Below are 16490 nucleotides of genomic sequence, written 5' to 3'. Positions count from 1 at the left end.
GTTTTTCCGATAGATTCTTCATTATTAATAACAGAAACGTCTCGTTGAACTTTAAACAATATCTTTACCCTTAAATAACCAGAAAATTAATTCTTTTAAGATGCTTGCTTATATCTTCTTCAATAAAACATGACCACAAAACATGTTGGAACCGATTTTTATTTGGCTGCAGGACAACTGTTTCACACTTTGCTTCTGACATTCTGAAAACCGATCCATTTAGATGATCAATAATTAAAGCAAAAATAAAAATCAATTACACAAAGTTGCTTCACTGAGGTCAAATAACTTGTTGGAAGGAAACAAGTCTTTAGATTTAAAAAATAAAAACACATAGTGTTCAGTTGCCTTGAGATAACCAATAATTGAAATGTTATTTTTAATATAAATTTAGGATCAAATTATTAATGTTATGGTTACAGCTCAGACAGAGAGAAAATGATATTGCTGAAGGCTCTAAATACAGCTACTTCTACAACTCTGCACAGCAATCAAGAAAAACACTTCTGTAGTTAAAGACCCTCCTTAGTCTTACAGCAGTCCCTCCATCTCTCTCATAAAAGCTTCATAAACTTGGTCTTTAGTTTTCATGGTAGGCTGAGGAACAGAACCCACTTGGGATGGGTGGACCAACCCCATTGGAGCAGCCGCTTGCTGTTTCTGCCAGTGTCCTCCTCCCAACCCTTCGTCTCCCCTCCGTCCTGTAGCACTTTCCCCCACTTTCTCGAGGGGCCCGGTCGCTGCCCCTGGCATTGGTCCACCCTTGTCCCTACGCACCCGCAGTGCCGTTGGCACAAAGCGGGTGACCTCCGCCTTAGGGTTGATAATTTGAGGTTTGGCTGAGATGGTGGCCCCTCCTGCGCCAGCACCTGCCGCCAGGCTGCCTCCTGCACCCGCCACGGAAGTGATGTTGGCTCTTTTTTCAATGGTGGCCGCGTGATGATGGCTGCCAGGGGCGCCAGCTGTACCTGGGGGAGGGGGCATCTGCATGATTCCAGGTCGCATGGGCATGGCGGGGGGTGGCATGTTGCTCTGTGAACCTTCCTGGCCGGAACCTGGGCCTTTCCTTGGAACAATGTTGGGAGGTGCACTGAGCACATTGGAATTGAGAGGTGGAGGAAACATGGTGAGTGGGGGCGCAAGAGGACGTGGGGGGCCTCCTGCTCTTGGGGGAGGAGGTGGGATACCTGGACAGGGACACACAAAAATGGTCATTTAAAGAAAACAGATACAGAAAACTACATAAAATATTCCTCTTAACCTCTGTGTAAAGTGTCATGTAAAAATATTTTGTTATTTGACAACTTCAGTTACAAATAAAGATTCAAGCCTTTTGAGGTAGTTCTCTATCAGCTCAGCACATCTAGAACCTGAAGGTTTTACTAAATCTGTTAAAATAGCTTAGGATCAGGGAAAAAAAACCCACACAACATGACGCTGCCACCACCATGTTCTACTGTGGGGATGGTGTGCTCACAGTGATGAACAGTTATTTTTCTGCCACACGTAATGTTCTTCTAGATGTTTGCCTCGTCTCCTACATGGCTTGAAGTAAACTTTAAATGGGACTTTTACAACTTTCCTTTAGTACTGGATTTTTTTATGCCTCTCTTCCATTAAGGCAGGGCTGCCCAACTCCAGTCCTCGAGGGCGAGCGTTTTGCAACTTTGAAACGTCTCCCTGGTCCAGCATACCTGAATCAAATGGCTGGATAACCAGAGTCCTGCTAATGACCTAGATATTTGATTCAGGTGTGCTGAAGCAGGGACACATCTAAAAGTTGCAGGACACCGGCCCTCGAGGACTGGAGTTTGACACCCCTGCATTAAGGCCTGTTGACAGATCCCACCTGTCCCGTGAATCTCTGCAGCTCCTACAGAGTTACCATGGGTAACTTTTAAAGGCAACTAATTGTGCACAATTTTATTTAGGGGCATCAGAGTAAAGATTTTTTTGGTAAAAGTATTGAAAACTGTGTCCTCTTTCTACCAGTTCAGAATTATTTGGCCATCAAACAAAAACACATCAAAGTTTGTCGTAACAGAGAAAAATATGAAAAGGTTCAAGGGGTACGAATACTTTCGCAAGGAGCTGTACATAAACCTACCGGGTGGTGCTGGGGGTGGTAGTCTGGGAGGTGGTCCACGTGGTGGAGGGCCTGGAGGAAGACTGGGAGGGGGGCCCGGAGGAGGGCCTGGTGGTCGGCCAGGTGGAGGACCAGGGGGCAGGAGACGAGGCATTGGACCCCGAATTCCTCCAGGCATACCAGGAGGCCTCAAAAATGGAGGGGCACCTAAAAATGACAGAACATATCTAAATTACTCATGGCATTATATTAGCAGATATGTACAACACCCAAAAAAACAACAACCCATGTCACCAAGCTTTGTCTAAAAAAAAAAAAAAACCTGGAGGGGGTGCAGGTGGTGGGCCAGAAGGAGGACCGGGGGGTCGCATTGGAGGAGCTGGTGGAGGACCTAGTGGAGGAGGTCCAGTCATTGGTGGGCCTTGCATGGGCGGAGGTACTTGCTGTCCAACTGCCCCAGGAGGAGGGGGCAGATGCTGATTGGCCATAACATGGGTCTGAGAGTCCCCTTGTGGCCCTCTATCCTCAGTGTCAGAGGCGTCTGACTCATCTGTGTATTCTTCTTCTACCTCCTCTTCTTCTTCCTCCTCAGGAATTGACTGACCTGAAGATAAGAAAGAAATTGCATGCAACCTCTTCTTATGTAAACTAAACAATAATAAGATGTATTAACAAGGTAGCGATGGTGAGTACCTGCCATCCTTAACATCATGGCCTGCAGTGGAGTAATGGCCTTCGTCTTCTTCACTACTCTCTTTTTCTTTCTTTTTCCATCCTGGGACTCATCTGCTGTTATATCTGCAAAGCGAACACTGCGACCTACAGGAATCAGACATCAATATACGAAGGAACCAGTGAACGAACAAAAACGCATGCCGTCTGTTTTACAAACTGCTTATGGCAGCTGAAGAGTTAAAACCTACTGGATCTTTGAAGTGACACTCACCAGTGTGTCTTTCGCTCCTGTCTTCGTCCCTTTCCCTGTCATCACCCTGCCGATTCGCACGTGCTCTATCTCCATTTGCTCCTTCATCTGCGTCTTCGTCGCTGTCCTCCTCAGAGTCGCTGTCGTCATCCGCATCATCCCGATCTCTGTCACTCTCACTCCCGCTGTCGCGATCTCGTCCCAAATCCATGGCAGAGTCCCTCTCTAACCCAGGAACGGAAGGGTCTGCTCAAATAGAACAAACAAAGTGATGAAACACATCTAAAAGAAAGCCCGTTAAGAAGTCAGAATGGTCAGAATCTGTTTGAATGTTACCTGAATCTGTGCCGTACGTTCGTCGAGATGGAATGCCATACAGCGCCAGCACCTGTGGAGGTGGTGGGCCTGGAGGGGGTCCTGGAGGTTTCTTCCCAGGAGGTAAACGCGGGACACTGGGAACTGTTGGCAGTCCTGTTCCAGAGGATGGTTTGCTGAAATATTGAGAAAAACAGAATTACTTCTGTGGCAAACAGTTTATAGCTTTATACAGAGCCTTTCAAAAGTAATCATACCCCTTGAACTTTTTTACATTCATCAAAATACAATCACATACATTAATGCACGTTGGCGGGATTTTATCTAGTAGTTCAACCCAAGTAAGTGCAAGGGAAATTCTACATGTTGTTTTGCAAATAAAAACCTAAAACGTGTGACAAGGATTTGTATTTAGTGTCCTTAAGTCAATGCTTTGCAGAATCACCTTTCAGCGCAATTACAGCTGCAAGTCTTTATAAGCTTTGCACATTTAGAGCCTAATTTACCAATTTTTACTGGCAAAATAGAAGGATTGGACGGAGAGCATCTTTGAGCATCAAATTTCAATCAACTCTGACAAGCATTGCTGAAGAAAAGCAGCCCTATAACATCAGGCAGCCACCACCAGGTTTTCCCATGGGGATGCTGTTCAGTGTTTTACACCACCCATAGCTTTTTGCATGTAGGTCTCTTTTGGTCTCATTATGATCAGAGCACCTTCTTCCAAACTGGATTTCCTGCAATAATGGTTTTTATCTTACCACTCTTCCATAAAAGCCAGATCTGTCAAGTGCACGACTAATCTGCCAACAGATTCTCCCACCTGAAAGTGGATCTCTGCAGCTCCACAATTCGGAAAATCATACATCGGTTCTTTTCACAAAATTTCCCAAAAATAAATTAAGGTTTGTGGTTAAAAATAGAAACATCCAAGGGGTGTAAATACTTTTGCAAATCAGGATGTGAAAACTTTACCAAACTGAGCCTACCCAAAGGAGGAGATCTTTTTCAGTATAGAGGGAGGCTGAGCCCTTGGTAATGGGATGTCCTGGATGTGGATGTTGGATGGGGCGTGAGGCATGTCGGGTAAGGGGATGCTGTCCACTTCCACTGACTCTGCATTCTGAACAAAAGATCATGTATCTAATATCAGAAGATGAGTAGAATACAGGGCATGGACTAAATAATGCTGAACCCGGATACGAAGAGCTCAAACATAACACAATCTATTCATAATTTATATTAAGGAATTTGTAACAGTGCTTCCAATAAGCTAGACTGGATCAAACAGGACTTTTTCAATAGACTAGACATTCACCACAACAGCCGTCTGTTTTGGGTTTTTTTTTGCATCCAACAGATGTTTTAATGTTTACCTAATGTTTAGGATATAAATGTACACATGGGTTGAGTCGTACCTTGACCGAGTCAAAATAAAGAGCCAGCTGCCCTCGTTTGGTCTCATATTCGAGTTCCAGTTTGCGGAGCTCCTTGTAGGTTTCAGGATTCTCCCTCTCATACAGATGGACGATGCGTTCAAATGTCTCACGTAACTTCTTTCGCTTGTCCCTTAGTACTTTTTCATTCAATAAGGGCTGTTGGACTGGGTTGAACTCTGAGAAACGAAAAAGACGTTCCATTGTTATTGACATTTAAAGGGTTTAATGTGCAAAAACCGGACTCATTGACATTAACCTAAAAAAGGTAAATTCTCCCAAAAACACGTTACTGCACAACATTCCTCCCTCTCACCCATCTCATCCAGCTTTTCCATGTCTCTGATGATTTGCCTGGGATCTTTCATCTTCAGCACAGCTGCTCTCACCATCATCCTCTGCTTCTTGTTCTAACAAACAAATTCACAATGTCAGCGACTCAATGCAACACCTTGTACATTTAAGTCAATGTTGGGTTTAAAGGCTGTATTTACCTTTTTCAACTCCCTTTTCCTGGCCTCCTTTCCTGTAAAAACGGAACACAATAATAGTTATTGCACCCACATTAACCCACTGATACAGTAAAATGTTTTTCCAGTGTTGGTAAACAGGTCAGTGGCAGGCGAAGCAGCTCTATTTACAGGTTGACACTTACTAGCCTGGTCGGTGGGATTCATAAACTTCCCACTCTTGGTGGAGGAGGTAGAACGTCGCCCCATTCTTGCAGTTTGTTTTCTTGACCCTGCCAAAAATCAAACCTCCAGTGATGAGTTAAAACACAATTAACAAGGTTCACAATGCAAATCTATTAAAAATCGGAGCTTTCTTTAACATGTGTTTTATCATTGAGTCTGCAGCTGCTTATTTGTGATCAGGCAAATGGACCCACTCGTATCCAAATTTTATTTGCCATTTTAGGTTGGAAGAAGCAGACCGTTTCTGTACAGAAAACACAACCAGAACACAATTGATCTATTTCTTTTCATTCTTCTTACCAACACAGCACAAAGTTAAAAGTCTTTAATTTGCCTGAGGATGATTAGACTCTGTTTGAACCAAACAGTCTTTTAATGTTTTCAAGTACTTGTACACCAGAAATCGACTGATTTAACCCGTAAGCAATTGCCTTTTTTTGGTTTGAGCAAAGTATGGTGTCTTGATTTATAATTTAACCACAATGTTTACGTTAAAAAAGAAATACCAGCAGAATTACAGTCTGTAATTATAGTAAAGAATGATTGCAGTCAATTACCAAACATTTATTGTAGCCAGCGAAAAAAGATTAAATATTAACGCAAGAATGTTTCCTGAACGTTTCATGGAAATATTATAAAAGACAAACTAGGAATTAAACAATGTCTTGTTATTATTTTAACAGATTTTAATGTAAATTGAGGTAGATAAATTAGCCTAGAATGCATTCATTTAAAAAGCCATAACGGTCGTATTTTCTAACCTACATACATCCTCTTGGTATCATTTGAAAGGTATTTTAATGCTCATTCTACTATAATGATCTACATACAGGTCTAACAGCGTCAGCCAACATACCACATGAATTTACCACATGAGTTTACCACATGAATCTGATTATTTTTTAAACTACAGTACATGTTGCTCACGTTAACTAAACATAGATTGCTACGTTTAGTAGTATTCTAAAAACTAAATTCTAGTCAAGCAATAAGGTACATTTATTGTCCCGTTATTTTGTTAAACGTTTTGATAAACTTGAAGCTTCGTAAAGATTCGACCACTGCACGCTTTGATTTGGCAGTTAGCTAGCCACCGTCAGCTAACATGTTAAAACGATTTAATCAGGCCAAGTCAAAATAACAAGTCGCAATAATTCAGTGCAGATGAGATAAGATGATGCACATATTTTAAAAACGATTACCCCCCTGGATCTAAACTATATTAGCTGAGAAGTCGTAGCTGGTCATATTAGCATGCAACTGAAGCTATGCCCGCGTTAGCATCAACTGCAGCAGAACTGGAAGCAACGCTGGCTTTACCTTTTCCTTGGCAAATAAATACAGGCCGCGGCGAAGCTTACACACCCCTCTGGGTACACACAGCAACGGACAGGTTACTGGTTTTAGTCCTAAAGAAAAAATCCCCGTCCAGGACTTGTTTTAAAACAACGGATGTGTTAGCCGTCCGCCATGTTTGCTGCTGCACGCAGGAGCGGAAAGGCGAATGTGACGTCACCACGAAGAAAAAATAAAAAACATTTCTGTTATCTTAGATTTGTGAGGGCTATGTTTTCATTTCATTTTATAAAACATATTTTATTAAAAGCCCGAATCTGATGTATAAATATATTTTAATATCTTTTCAGACAGTTCTATCCTGCGTTACAACTTTCTGCCCTCTAGTAGCCAGAAGGGGAAACTACAAGCAGATACTACCAAGTGACACGACCATCCATTAAAATAATTAAAATATATTAAAAATATAATTAATTAATACAATTAAGCAAATGTAACCCACCAGCCAGTACTGCATATACTTTTCCAAATAACTAAGCTATGAACAAGGATTGAGGGTTATTCTTGTAATTAGCCTGTCCAGTGGAGGTATTTGATGTGGGCCATATGGCTCATTTCCTTAGGGACAACCAAATGAAATTTGTTATTCTTTATTTACATCAACAGTTGGCTGACGTCATCTGATTTACATCTTCTGATTCAGGGGTTTGGTAAAGGGCTATTTAAGTGTTTGTTTTTTCAGGAATCTGGAATGCATTTGAGAATCTCTAGCCCAAATTCTGAAACACCTAGACTGCTGAGTCCCAAACTGTAGTACTTCAAAAATACTTCAAAATAAAGTTTGAGATTTCTGAAACACATTTCTAAACCACTCAAATATTTGGTAATACGGTTTAAATTTAAAGTTAATTTAATTAGATGCTAGAGAAAGCACTGAAGAGCTTTCTGCACCTATGCTGCTCACTGGTAGTCAGCTGGCTGAAAGATGGCTACTGCACGTTTCTCTTTCTTACCAGAAAGACAAATTAGACTGTTGACTTCCAAGAGCTCAAAATGCGGACAGTCCAACACCTTTGTTTTAAAGCTACAGTTGGCAGACTACCCGAGGAGATAACCCATTAACTTATTAACTTATTAACCAGCGATTATCAGCTTGTTACACTTGTCTATAAAGAGCAGAACAAGCAACAGTGCGTAACATTTTTCACAATAGCCACTACAAAACTATTAATACTTTTATTTTGACATAGGTTTACTCCATATTCTTTCTTCTTGCCACTCTTAAAGGCCAGATTTTTGGAGTATATGACTAGCTGTCTTGTCCACAGATTCTCCCAACTGACCTGTAATTCTCCAGGCCCGTCTGACGTTGGCCAATGATGAATCATCTGGATGATCCAGAGGAGGAATGGGAGAAGGTCATGTGGTCTGATGAGACAAAATAGAGCTTTTTGGTCTGAACTCCACTCGCCGTGTTTGGAGGAAGAAGAAGGATGAGTACAACCCCAAGAACACCATCCCTACCATGAAGCATGGAGGTGGAAACATCACTCTTTGGAGATACTTTTCTGAAAAAGAGACAGAATGACTGCACCGTATTGAGGGGAGGATGGATGGAGCCATGTATCAGGAGATCATAGCCAACAACCTCCTTCCCTCAGTAAGAGCATTGAAGATGGGTCGTGGCTGGGTCTTCAAGCATGACAATGACCCAAAGCACACAGCCATGGCAACTAAGGAGTGGCTCCGTAAGAAGCATCTCAAGGTCCTGGAGTGGCCTAGCCAGTCTCCAGACCTGAACCCAACTAAAAATCTTTGGAGGAGCTGAAAGTCCACATTGCCCAGCGACAGCCCCGAAACCTGGAGGATGTAGAGAAGACCTGTAGGGAGGAGTGGTCCAAAATCCCTGCTGCTGTGTCTGCAAACCTGGTCAAGAACTACAGGAAACATATGATATCTGTAATCGCAAACAAAGGTTTCTGTACCAAATATTAAGTTCTGCTTTTCTGATGTATCAAATACTTATGTCATGCAATAAAATGCAAATTCCATCACCCACAGTTGAAGATCACCTATGATAAAAAATTAAAGACTTTTACTGATTTGCAGGTGGGAGTACCTGCAAAATCGGCTGTGTATCAAATACTTGTTCTCCCCACCGTATATACAGGGGTTGGACAATGAAACTGAAACACCTGTCATTTTCATGGCTAAATTGGACCAGCCTGGTAGCCAGTCTTCATTGATTGCACATTGCACCAGTAAGAGCAGAGTGTGAAGGTTCAATTAGCAGGGTAAGAGCACAGTTTTGATCAAAATATTGAAATGCACAGAACATTATGGGTGACATACCAAAGTTCAAAAGAGGACAAATTGTGCAAATCTTGGGCTGTGGACAATGTGAAACATGTATTGTTCTCTGATGAGTCCACCTTTACTGTTTTCCCCACATCCGAGAGAGTTACGGTGTGGAGAAGCCCCAAAGAAGCGTACCACCCAGACTGTTGCATGCCCAGAGTGAAGCATGGGGGTGGATCAGTGATGGTTTGGGCTGCCATATCATGGCATTCCCTTGGCCCAATACTTGTGTTAGATGGGCGTGTCACTGCCAAGGACTACCGAACCATTCTTGAGGACCATGTGGATCCAATGGTTCAAACATTGTATCCTGAAGGCGGTGCCGTATATCAGGATGACAATGCACCAATACACACAGCAAGACTGGTGAAAGATTGCTTTGATGAACATGAAAGTGAAGTTGAACATCTCCCATGGCCTGCACAGTCACCAGATCTAAATATTATTGAGCCACTTTGTGGTGTTTTGGAGGAGCGAGTCAGGAAACGTTTTCTTCCACCAGTATCACGTAGTGACCTGACCACTATCCTGCAAGAAGAATGGCTTAAAATCCCTCTGACCACTGTGCAGGACTTGTATATGTCATTCCCAAGACAAATTGATGCTGTATTGGCCGCAAAAGGAGGCCCTACACCATACTAATAAATTATTGTGGTCTAAAACCAGGTGTTTCAGTTTCATTGTCCAACCCCTGTATATACCTATACCCATATCATTTCATCAAAGTGATATGATATCATAAAAGTAGGGCAACTAAGTAGAAGTATACAATGGTGAGTTCCTCATCTCAAAACAATTTATTGAAACAAAAGCCAGCAACAGTGGTGGGTATCCCACAACAAGAAATGTCAATGTCTCAATAACGTGTCATGCATGCTTGGGCATCCATTACAGCTTGACAACAACATCTCATGCTGTTAACAAGTCATCTTATTGTATGCTGAGGCATGGCATTTCACTCCTCTTGAACAGCGGCCTTGAGGTCATTGAGGTTCTGAGGTACAGAGTTATGAGCCTCTAGAAGGTGACTCTGCCGATGCTACAGGTTTTCTATGGGATTCAAACCACTCCATTCCAGGTACCCCAGTCTCCAGCAGCCATTCCCTAATGATGAGAACCCAATGAGTGGAGCACTGTGGTCCATGAAGATGAAATTAGGCCTGTCTTGTTCATGCAGGGGAACTATGACTGGATTAATGATGCTATCCAGGTAGTATGGGCTTGACACTGTACCATTCACAAAGTATAGAGCAGTTCTGTATTGACTAGACACATCTGCCCACACTGTAGCACCACCACTGCTAAATGTTTCTCCAGTGAAAACAGTGGCTCATGCATAGCGCTCTTCTTAACATATCCAACATCGTTTGCGGTCATCATTTCTGCTCAACACGAATCAACTTTCATCAGAGAACAGTACTGAGGCTCACTGGTCCCTCCTTCAGCGTAAATGCTTGATAACCAATGCAAGACGATAATGGCTGTGCCTGGTGGTGTGGTCAAGTCCATTTACTTGCAGGCCGTCTAGCGCACAGACCACGCTGATGTAAACCGTTTAAAATGGTCTGACATGACACTTGGGTGCATCTTATCCCCCTAAATGTGCGTGGAGTTGAGTGACTTTCTGTGACTCTTCCAATCTCTCTGTATCTCTGTTGCAACCTGCTGATGACACTCTGACACTCTAAGCTCAGTGGCCATTTCCGTTAGAGAACCTTCTGTTGGAAGCCTTGCAACGGTGAGGTACTGTTGATCAATTATTAGTTGTTGTCTTGGTCTCATGATGTCAAAATGTGAATTTTGCTGTTCAGCGTTAGAGAGCAGCAAGTTGAGCAAAAAGTAACATTGAACAGTTGGACATGTGCATTCAAACGTTTAGAGAAGGTCACATTAAAATAAATTGATCTTTATCCCTGGAGGAGGCTGTCAGTATTTACCTAGGAGGACCCATAGGGTCATATAAAACAGTTGCTTGTTTTTTCTGACACCTTTAGGAGTGACAACATTACGTGCTCTGCTAGTGAGGAGATAATGCTGCCAAGTTATTGAAACAACTTCTATACTCCTTCATCATGTGACTCACAGAAATAATCAACCCATAATGAACAGGGACATCTGTAGTGGAAACAGGAGAGACACTCATGGAGAAGCAGAGCTGTTTACAACCTTCTCTGATATTTCTCAGCACCTTTGTCCTCGTTGGTAAGTGTCTGCACGGCCTTGGTGTTGCTTTGGTTTTGTTGTGGTTGCAGTCAGTAAATATGTGTTTAATGCCTGGGAGCTGATTAATTGCAGTGCAGAACTGTTAAAACTTCAGTCACACAGCTGCTATAAATAGGTGGCGTTTTATTGGAAATCAGTAATTATCGTCCCTTCTTTTTCCACATTGATTGACTAAAACAAATCGCGATTAATTGCAACGCTCCGCTATTATGACTTTCATTCATTCCGCAAATATTCAAATGCAAATCAGCCTGTGAATCATCCAGACTGAGCTGCACCATAAATACACACGCTGACCGTCCAGTTCTCCTCGCAGGGCCCCGCGGAGGTGATCCTGCTGCAGCGCGGGGTGGGGGAGACCAGGAGAAAAGAAAAGTTCTGATTCCTCTGGAGGACAAGAGATTTGACTCGTATGATGTCTGTGGTGGGCTCTCAGCCTTTCATCAAGCCAATGCAGACTTCACCTTCAGTTTCGCCCGGTATCCAGCGCAGACACACGCTCCCAGCAAGCGAGGTGCGGCCGCTTAACACGCAGGATGCGATCAGCGTGTTTGAAATCGAGAGGGAGGGTAAGTGAGCCAGCTTGCTCTATATGGAGGGCCACACATTCACAGTCATTTATTAAATAATTATATATGTGATCATTTAAATGAAACTCTAAGAAACACAATAAATCCCAATAAAATGAATGCAAAAACAAATTAATTAATGAATAAATACATGATAAATATGATTAGAATAATAAAAATAATGTGTCAATAATTCATGAAATAGACTGGTAAATCATTAAAACCATTAGTTACTTAAATCATATAAAACTACATAAGTAGCTTTTTAAATTTCCTCTGCTACAGTCCTTTAGAAATGAATTTCAACTGTTCCACTGGCTTTTTAAATAGACCCGATCTGACTGGTTGACTGCAGACCGGTCGCGTTTATCCTCGCCCACTGACTTCAGATAAAAGATGAAATACTTCATAAATAAATTCGTCCCATGATGGAGAAAATAAATACTTAAACAATTATGTTTTTAACACACTGTGAATAACATTTTAATGAATTATTTTCACATTTAGTAATTTATCTATTCATTCAATAAATTAGTTAAATATTTATATACCCTTTTTTTCAATATTTGTTTAATGTATGCATTTATTCTTTAAACTCATAAAATATTGATAGAAATAAATCAAAGAAAAATATTTGCAGTTTTATTTATATCATTACAACATATGGAAATATTGTTAAATATTAATTTATCAACTTATCAATGGATTGAATTGTGACCCTTTTTGCCCTCCATTGTAGGAATTGCAAGGGTTGTGCCATTAGGCGTTCCATAAAATAAACTGTTATTCACAGATCATAACATTATTTTACTGATTTTTTTGCAGCTTACCTTAAAAATGTAAGCGTGTCTGATACCCTGGGTATATTCAGTAAATGTTTACTTAGACGTGTATAAATATTGTGTTTAAAATTCATGCTAAATCGTGGTCATCTTTGTCTTTTCCAGCTTTTATCTCAGTGTCAGGGGAGTGCCCCCTTCACCTGGATGAAGTGCGTCATTTCCTCACGTTGTGTCCGGAGTTCTCCATGGGCTGGTTCGAAGAGGGCCGGCTGGTGGCGTTCATCATCGGGTCTCTGTGGGACCAGGACAGGCTCACCTCAGTAAGGGTTACAAGTATATGGCTCACCATCTAGGGCAGGCAAATCAAACTCAAGGGGGGGCGCATAAGAATTTAGAAATAAAAAAGTCATTAATTACTTGCTTGCACCTTAAATAAATGTCATACTGCTTATTTGCATGTATGTTCAGTGAGGACGGGTGCATGTTTGTTGTTCACAGTTTAAGCAAGAGGGTCCATTAAGGGATTCATTGTATAATTGCAAAAAAATTAGCATGGTAAAAACTAAAACTAAAACTGATTTTAAATCTAGCCTTTTTTCCCTTCAGGATGCGCTGACCCTGCACAAGCCCCGCGGCTCCACCGTCCACATCCACGTCCTGGCGGTCCACCGCACCTTCAGGCAGCAGGGAAAAGGTCCCATTTTGATGTGGCGCTATCTGCAGTACCTGCGCTGCCTGCCCAACGTGCGTCGAGCTGCGCTGATGTGCGAGGACTTCCTCATCCCCTTCTACCGCAAGTCAGGCTTCAAGGTTCTGGGCCGCTGTGCCATCACTGTGGCCAACCTCACCTTCACTGAGATTTGGTACCCGATCAGCGGCCATGCATACATGCGCCGCAACAGCGAGGCGATCCGCTTCCCCCAGCATCCCCTGACTCTGCCGCTCACAAAGACTGATGAGCAAGTCGATGTATGACTTTGTTCTCTTTTCTTGTTTCTTTTATTTATTTATTTTTTTACTGAAATCAGGCACTTGCACACAGAGCCGTTTCAAGATTGTATGAGGCCCTGAGCCGAATTTTATTTGGGGGCCGACTCCTTCTCTAGTAAAAATGTGTAACAAAGTTAAATTACGATAGATTATGTTAATCCCTGAGAAAAATCAATACTTTTCCTTTCAGTGTAGCTCTGTACATTACATTAAAGGAAATCACGGTGAGATTTCTGTTTATCCTCTGAATTATAATTTTTTTTTTAAATCCTACCTTCCGGCAAGGAAAGGATTTTATCACCTAATTCAAAATGTTAACACACACCTTTAACCTAAGAGGGAATAGTTGGAAAGAGTGATGCATTGCCAGCACCAGACAGCACACAGAACAAAGAGAAGAGTGCCTTACTTAAGGTCTGACCTGTTGCTGTTTTAATTCTCACTAAAGCTGCCCTGGTCTCTACGGACGTGCGATTCCAGCACCCAACCCCTGCCCGATTGAAGTGTTGTGCTGAGAGTTGAACTTCATCCAAGCTGAGAGGCTGTCAAGTCTCAAAACAAACAGCTTTTCAATCGGCCTCGGGTTGCTCAAAGAATCGTAGGTGCGGCTGTTTCTTGGATGTCTGGATGCTACCAAATTTGGATCAGCGTGGAACAAAATGGCAAATACGTAGGGTAAAGCAATTTAAATAATTTACTGGATTGAGCTGAGCAAGCCTCAGTGGAAAGAAAAAATCTAATTTTACCACATTGGCCACTTCTAAAAACTTGCTGGGCCCTTGGATGATTTAACTGGGAAATAATATGAATTCAAGAAAGTAGAGGATATGTTTTACTGAGTTTATTTATTTATGTTTTTTGTCATTTATAGTATGCCACATTGAAAAGCCTGTCTCTCCCAAACCTGCTCTCAATCCAACCTCAATAAACATGATGGCAGCAAAATAAAATTCCTGTGTTATAGCTTTTGGTTTTGGTTTCGCACTCTGAGATTGAATATGGCCCCCATCCGCCTGCCCTTTTGACAACCTCCTGGAGGCGTCCCTGGTTGCATTAACAACCAACCTATTTACGACTTGTGAACCATCAAGGTTTAGCTTAGTAAGTGTATTACTTGTGCATTTGTTAACATGTCTTGTGTGCATTAAGGTAGTTGCAAAGTTCAGCAATAGCTTGTTTGAATCTAAAAGGAAGGAAATAAGTCAATGTTCTTTATAGAGTCTTTCAGGGTTTAATACACACGTGAAACTGATTTATTGCACATTTTCTCAGGTTTCTAACTGAAGCCAATTATCCAAAATTGTGTGGATTATATTACTATGTACACAATAAATCAAGAATATATTATAGCCCATTATAATAGAAAGTGTTATGTGTTATTATGTGAGAAACATAAAGCGTTGAGCTGAACTCTAACTGTGTCTATAACTGGTGTAACATGGGGCAGTTGTAAGCTGTTTCCCGCTTAACACCTTCCAGGGCTTCCCACACTATGAACTGACGTCAGTCATCAGGCCTTAGCTGCTCAATAACAGCTCCTCCGGGTCCTGCTGCGCTATTATGGAGGCTTTAGCTGTTGTGAACGTCTGGGGATTTAGATCTACTCATCCGTTAGCCTGCAGTGACCTGACATAAACCTGCATGTACACTGCAGATTTTAATCACCCTGACTTTTGGTCCTACGTTTGTTTCTGTTGCAGCAACACAAATGTCAAAAAAAAGTTTTATATTGGGTTTTTTTAAGATGAAAACTGCTCCTGAGTTGATGTTTTTTAGACAAAGACATATTACCTTCTTTTGACCAAAATAAAGTCTTGCAAGTGTCCTCACTAACAAACATAGAGTCAAAAAACGTCTGGATTTCTGCACTACCCCTCATGGAGAGCATGTAGAGCTCTTCATGATTTATGCACAGATTGCCTTCAGCTGTCTCTTAAAAGCATGCAGGCAGAACTTTGTGGAGCTTCAAACTTTAATCCGTGAGAACCAGGTCTTAATCCACTAACATGGACAGGTGAGCAGCTTCGTTTCTACTGAAGGACAAACTGGGCAGGCAATGGTCCCCTTTAAAAAGTGACCCAGACCTTCAGTTTTGCAAACATGAACTAAAAAAAAAATGATTCCAGGTTTCCTGCAAATCAAGCTAGAATCTTTAAAGGAATAAATAACTTTTATCTATAATTTCATAAACCAAAATATATTTACTGCTTAAATCATAGTGCATGTCTTTGCTGGTCTTTCACCAAATTTTTATATATTTGCAACAAATCTAATTGCTTGATATTTATTTATTTATTTTTGAACTTTTTGAAATTTCCACAACTTCAACGTAGTTTATTGGGATTTCATGTGATTGACCAACACAAAGTAGGTCATTATTGTGTAGTGGAATGACAAAAATACATGTTTTTTTCAAATGATTTTAAAACATATGTGAACAGCATGGCCAACATTTGTATTCAGCCCCCTGAAATGCCAAACAGGGTGGCCCTCTATTTAGCTCCGTCCATATTCCCATCAACTCTGATCAGCTTCCCTGTCCTTGATGATCCCACAGCCTCATGCTGCCACCACTGTGTTTCACCACATGGGATGATGTGTTTAGAGTGATATAAAGTGTTAGTTTTTCTTCACACATGGGGATTTGCATGTTGGCCTGGTACTCTGTCAGTTTAGGTATTTCTAATGCCTCTTGTATTTTATCTAGGTCTGTTTAGTTATTGTTAACTGTATGTTCACTCCATGTCCATTAGTCAATTTTTCCCTCAGTTACTCATTGCCTCGGCCATTGCAAGTTTCCTTTCATTACCCTCAC

General features: G+C 41.6%; 2 protein-coding genes across 2 annotated transcripts; one reads left to right on the top strand and one right to left on the bottom strand.

The window, feature by feature from the left end:
* Positions 1–143: 143 nt before the first annotated feature.
* On the bottom strand, positions 144–6962 carry LOC124863903 (WW domain-binding protein 11-like). The gene is made up of 12 exons (XM_047358458.1): positions 6778–6962; positions 5418–5504; positions 5257–5288; positions 5079–5172; positions 4745–4941; positions 4316–4449; positions 3348–3502; positions 3033–3257; positions 2780–2905; positions 2409–2690; positions 2108–2293; positions 144–1187 (listed from the first exon to the last, which is right to left on the bottom strand). The coding sequence occupies exons 2-12, from the start codon at positions 5479–5481 to the stop codon at positions 532–534; spliced, it is 2151 nt and encodes a 716-aa protein (XP_047214414.1). The 5' UTR covers positions 5482–5504; positions 6778–6962; the 3' UTR covers positions 144–531.
* Positions 6963–11404: 4442 nt separating this feature from the next.
* Positions 11405–14057, top strand: LOC124864628 (serotonin N-acetyltransferase-like). The gene is made up of 3 exons (XM_047359476.1): positions 11405–11903; positions 12851–13005; positions 13292–14057. Exons 1-3 carry the CDS (start codon positions 11747–11749, stop codon positions 13658–13660), a joined length of 681 nt encoding a protein of 226 aa, XP_047215432.1. The 5' UTR covers positions 11405–11746; the 3' UTR covers positions 13661–14057.
* The last annotated feature ends 2433 nt before the right edge of the window (positions 14058–16490 follow it).

The sequence above is a fragment of the Girardinichthys multiradiatus genome, chromosome Y (assembly GCF_021462225.1).
Source record: "Girardinichthys multiradiatus isolate DD_20200921_A chromosome Y, DD_fGirMul_XY1, whole genome shotgun sequence".
NCBI lineage: Eukaryota > Metazoa > Chordata > Actinopteri > Cyprinodontiformes > Goodeidae > Girardinichthys > Girardinichthys multiradiatus.
Note: the sequence above shows the minus strand (reverse complement) of the source record. Positions and strands in the feature narration are given on the sequence as shown.

Excerpts from the sequence above, each read along its gene's own strand:
- LOC124863903 (XM_047358458.1), bottom strand. The coding sequence starts at position 5,481 with ATGGGGCGACGTTCTACCTCCTCCACCAAGAGTGGGAAGTTTATGAAT. Across the intron at positions 4,450-4,744 it reads TTTATTTTGACTCGGTCAAG|AATGCAGAGTCAGTGGAAGT; the intron begins GTACGACTCAAC and ends TCTTTTGTTCAG. Across the intron at positions 2,294-2,408 it reads ACCACCTGCACCCCCTCCAG|GTGCCCCTCCATTTTTGAGG; the intron begins GTTTTTTTTTTT and ends TGTCATTTTTAG.
- LOC124864628 (XM_047359476.1), top strand. The coding sequence starts at position 11,747 with ATGATGTCTGTGGTGGGCTCTCAGCCTTTCATCAAGCCAATGCAGACT. Across the intron at positions 11,904-12,850 it reads GTTTGAAATCGAGAGGGAGG|CTTTTATCTCAGTGTCAGGG; the intron begins GTAAGTGAGCCA and ends TGTCTTTTCCAG. Across the intron at positions 13,006-13,291 it reads ACCAGGACAGGCTCACCTCA|GATGCGCTGACCCTGCACAA; the intron begins GTAAGGGTTACA and ends TTTTCCCTTCAG.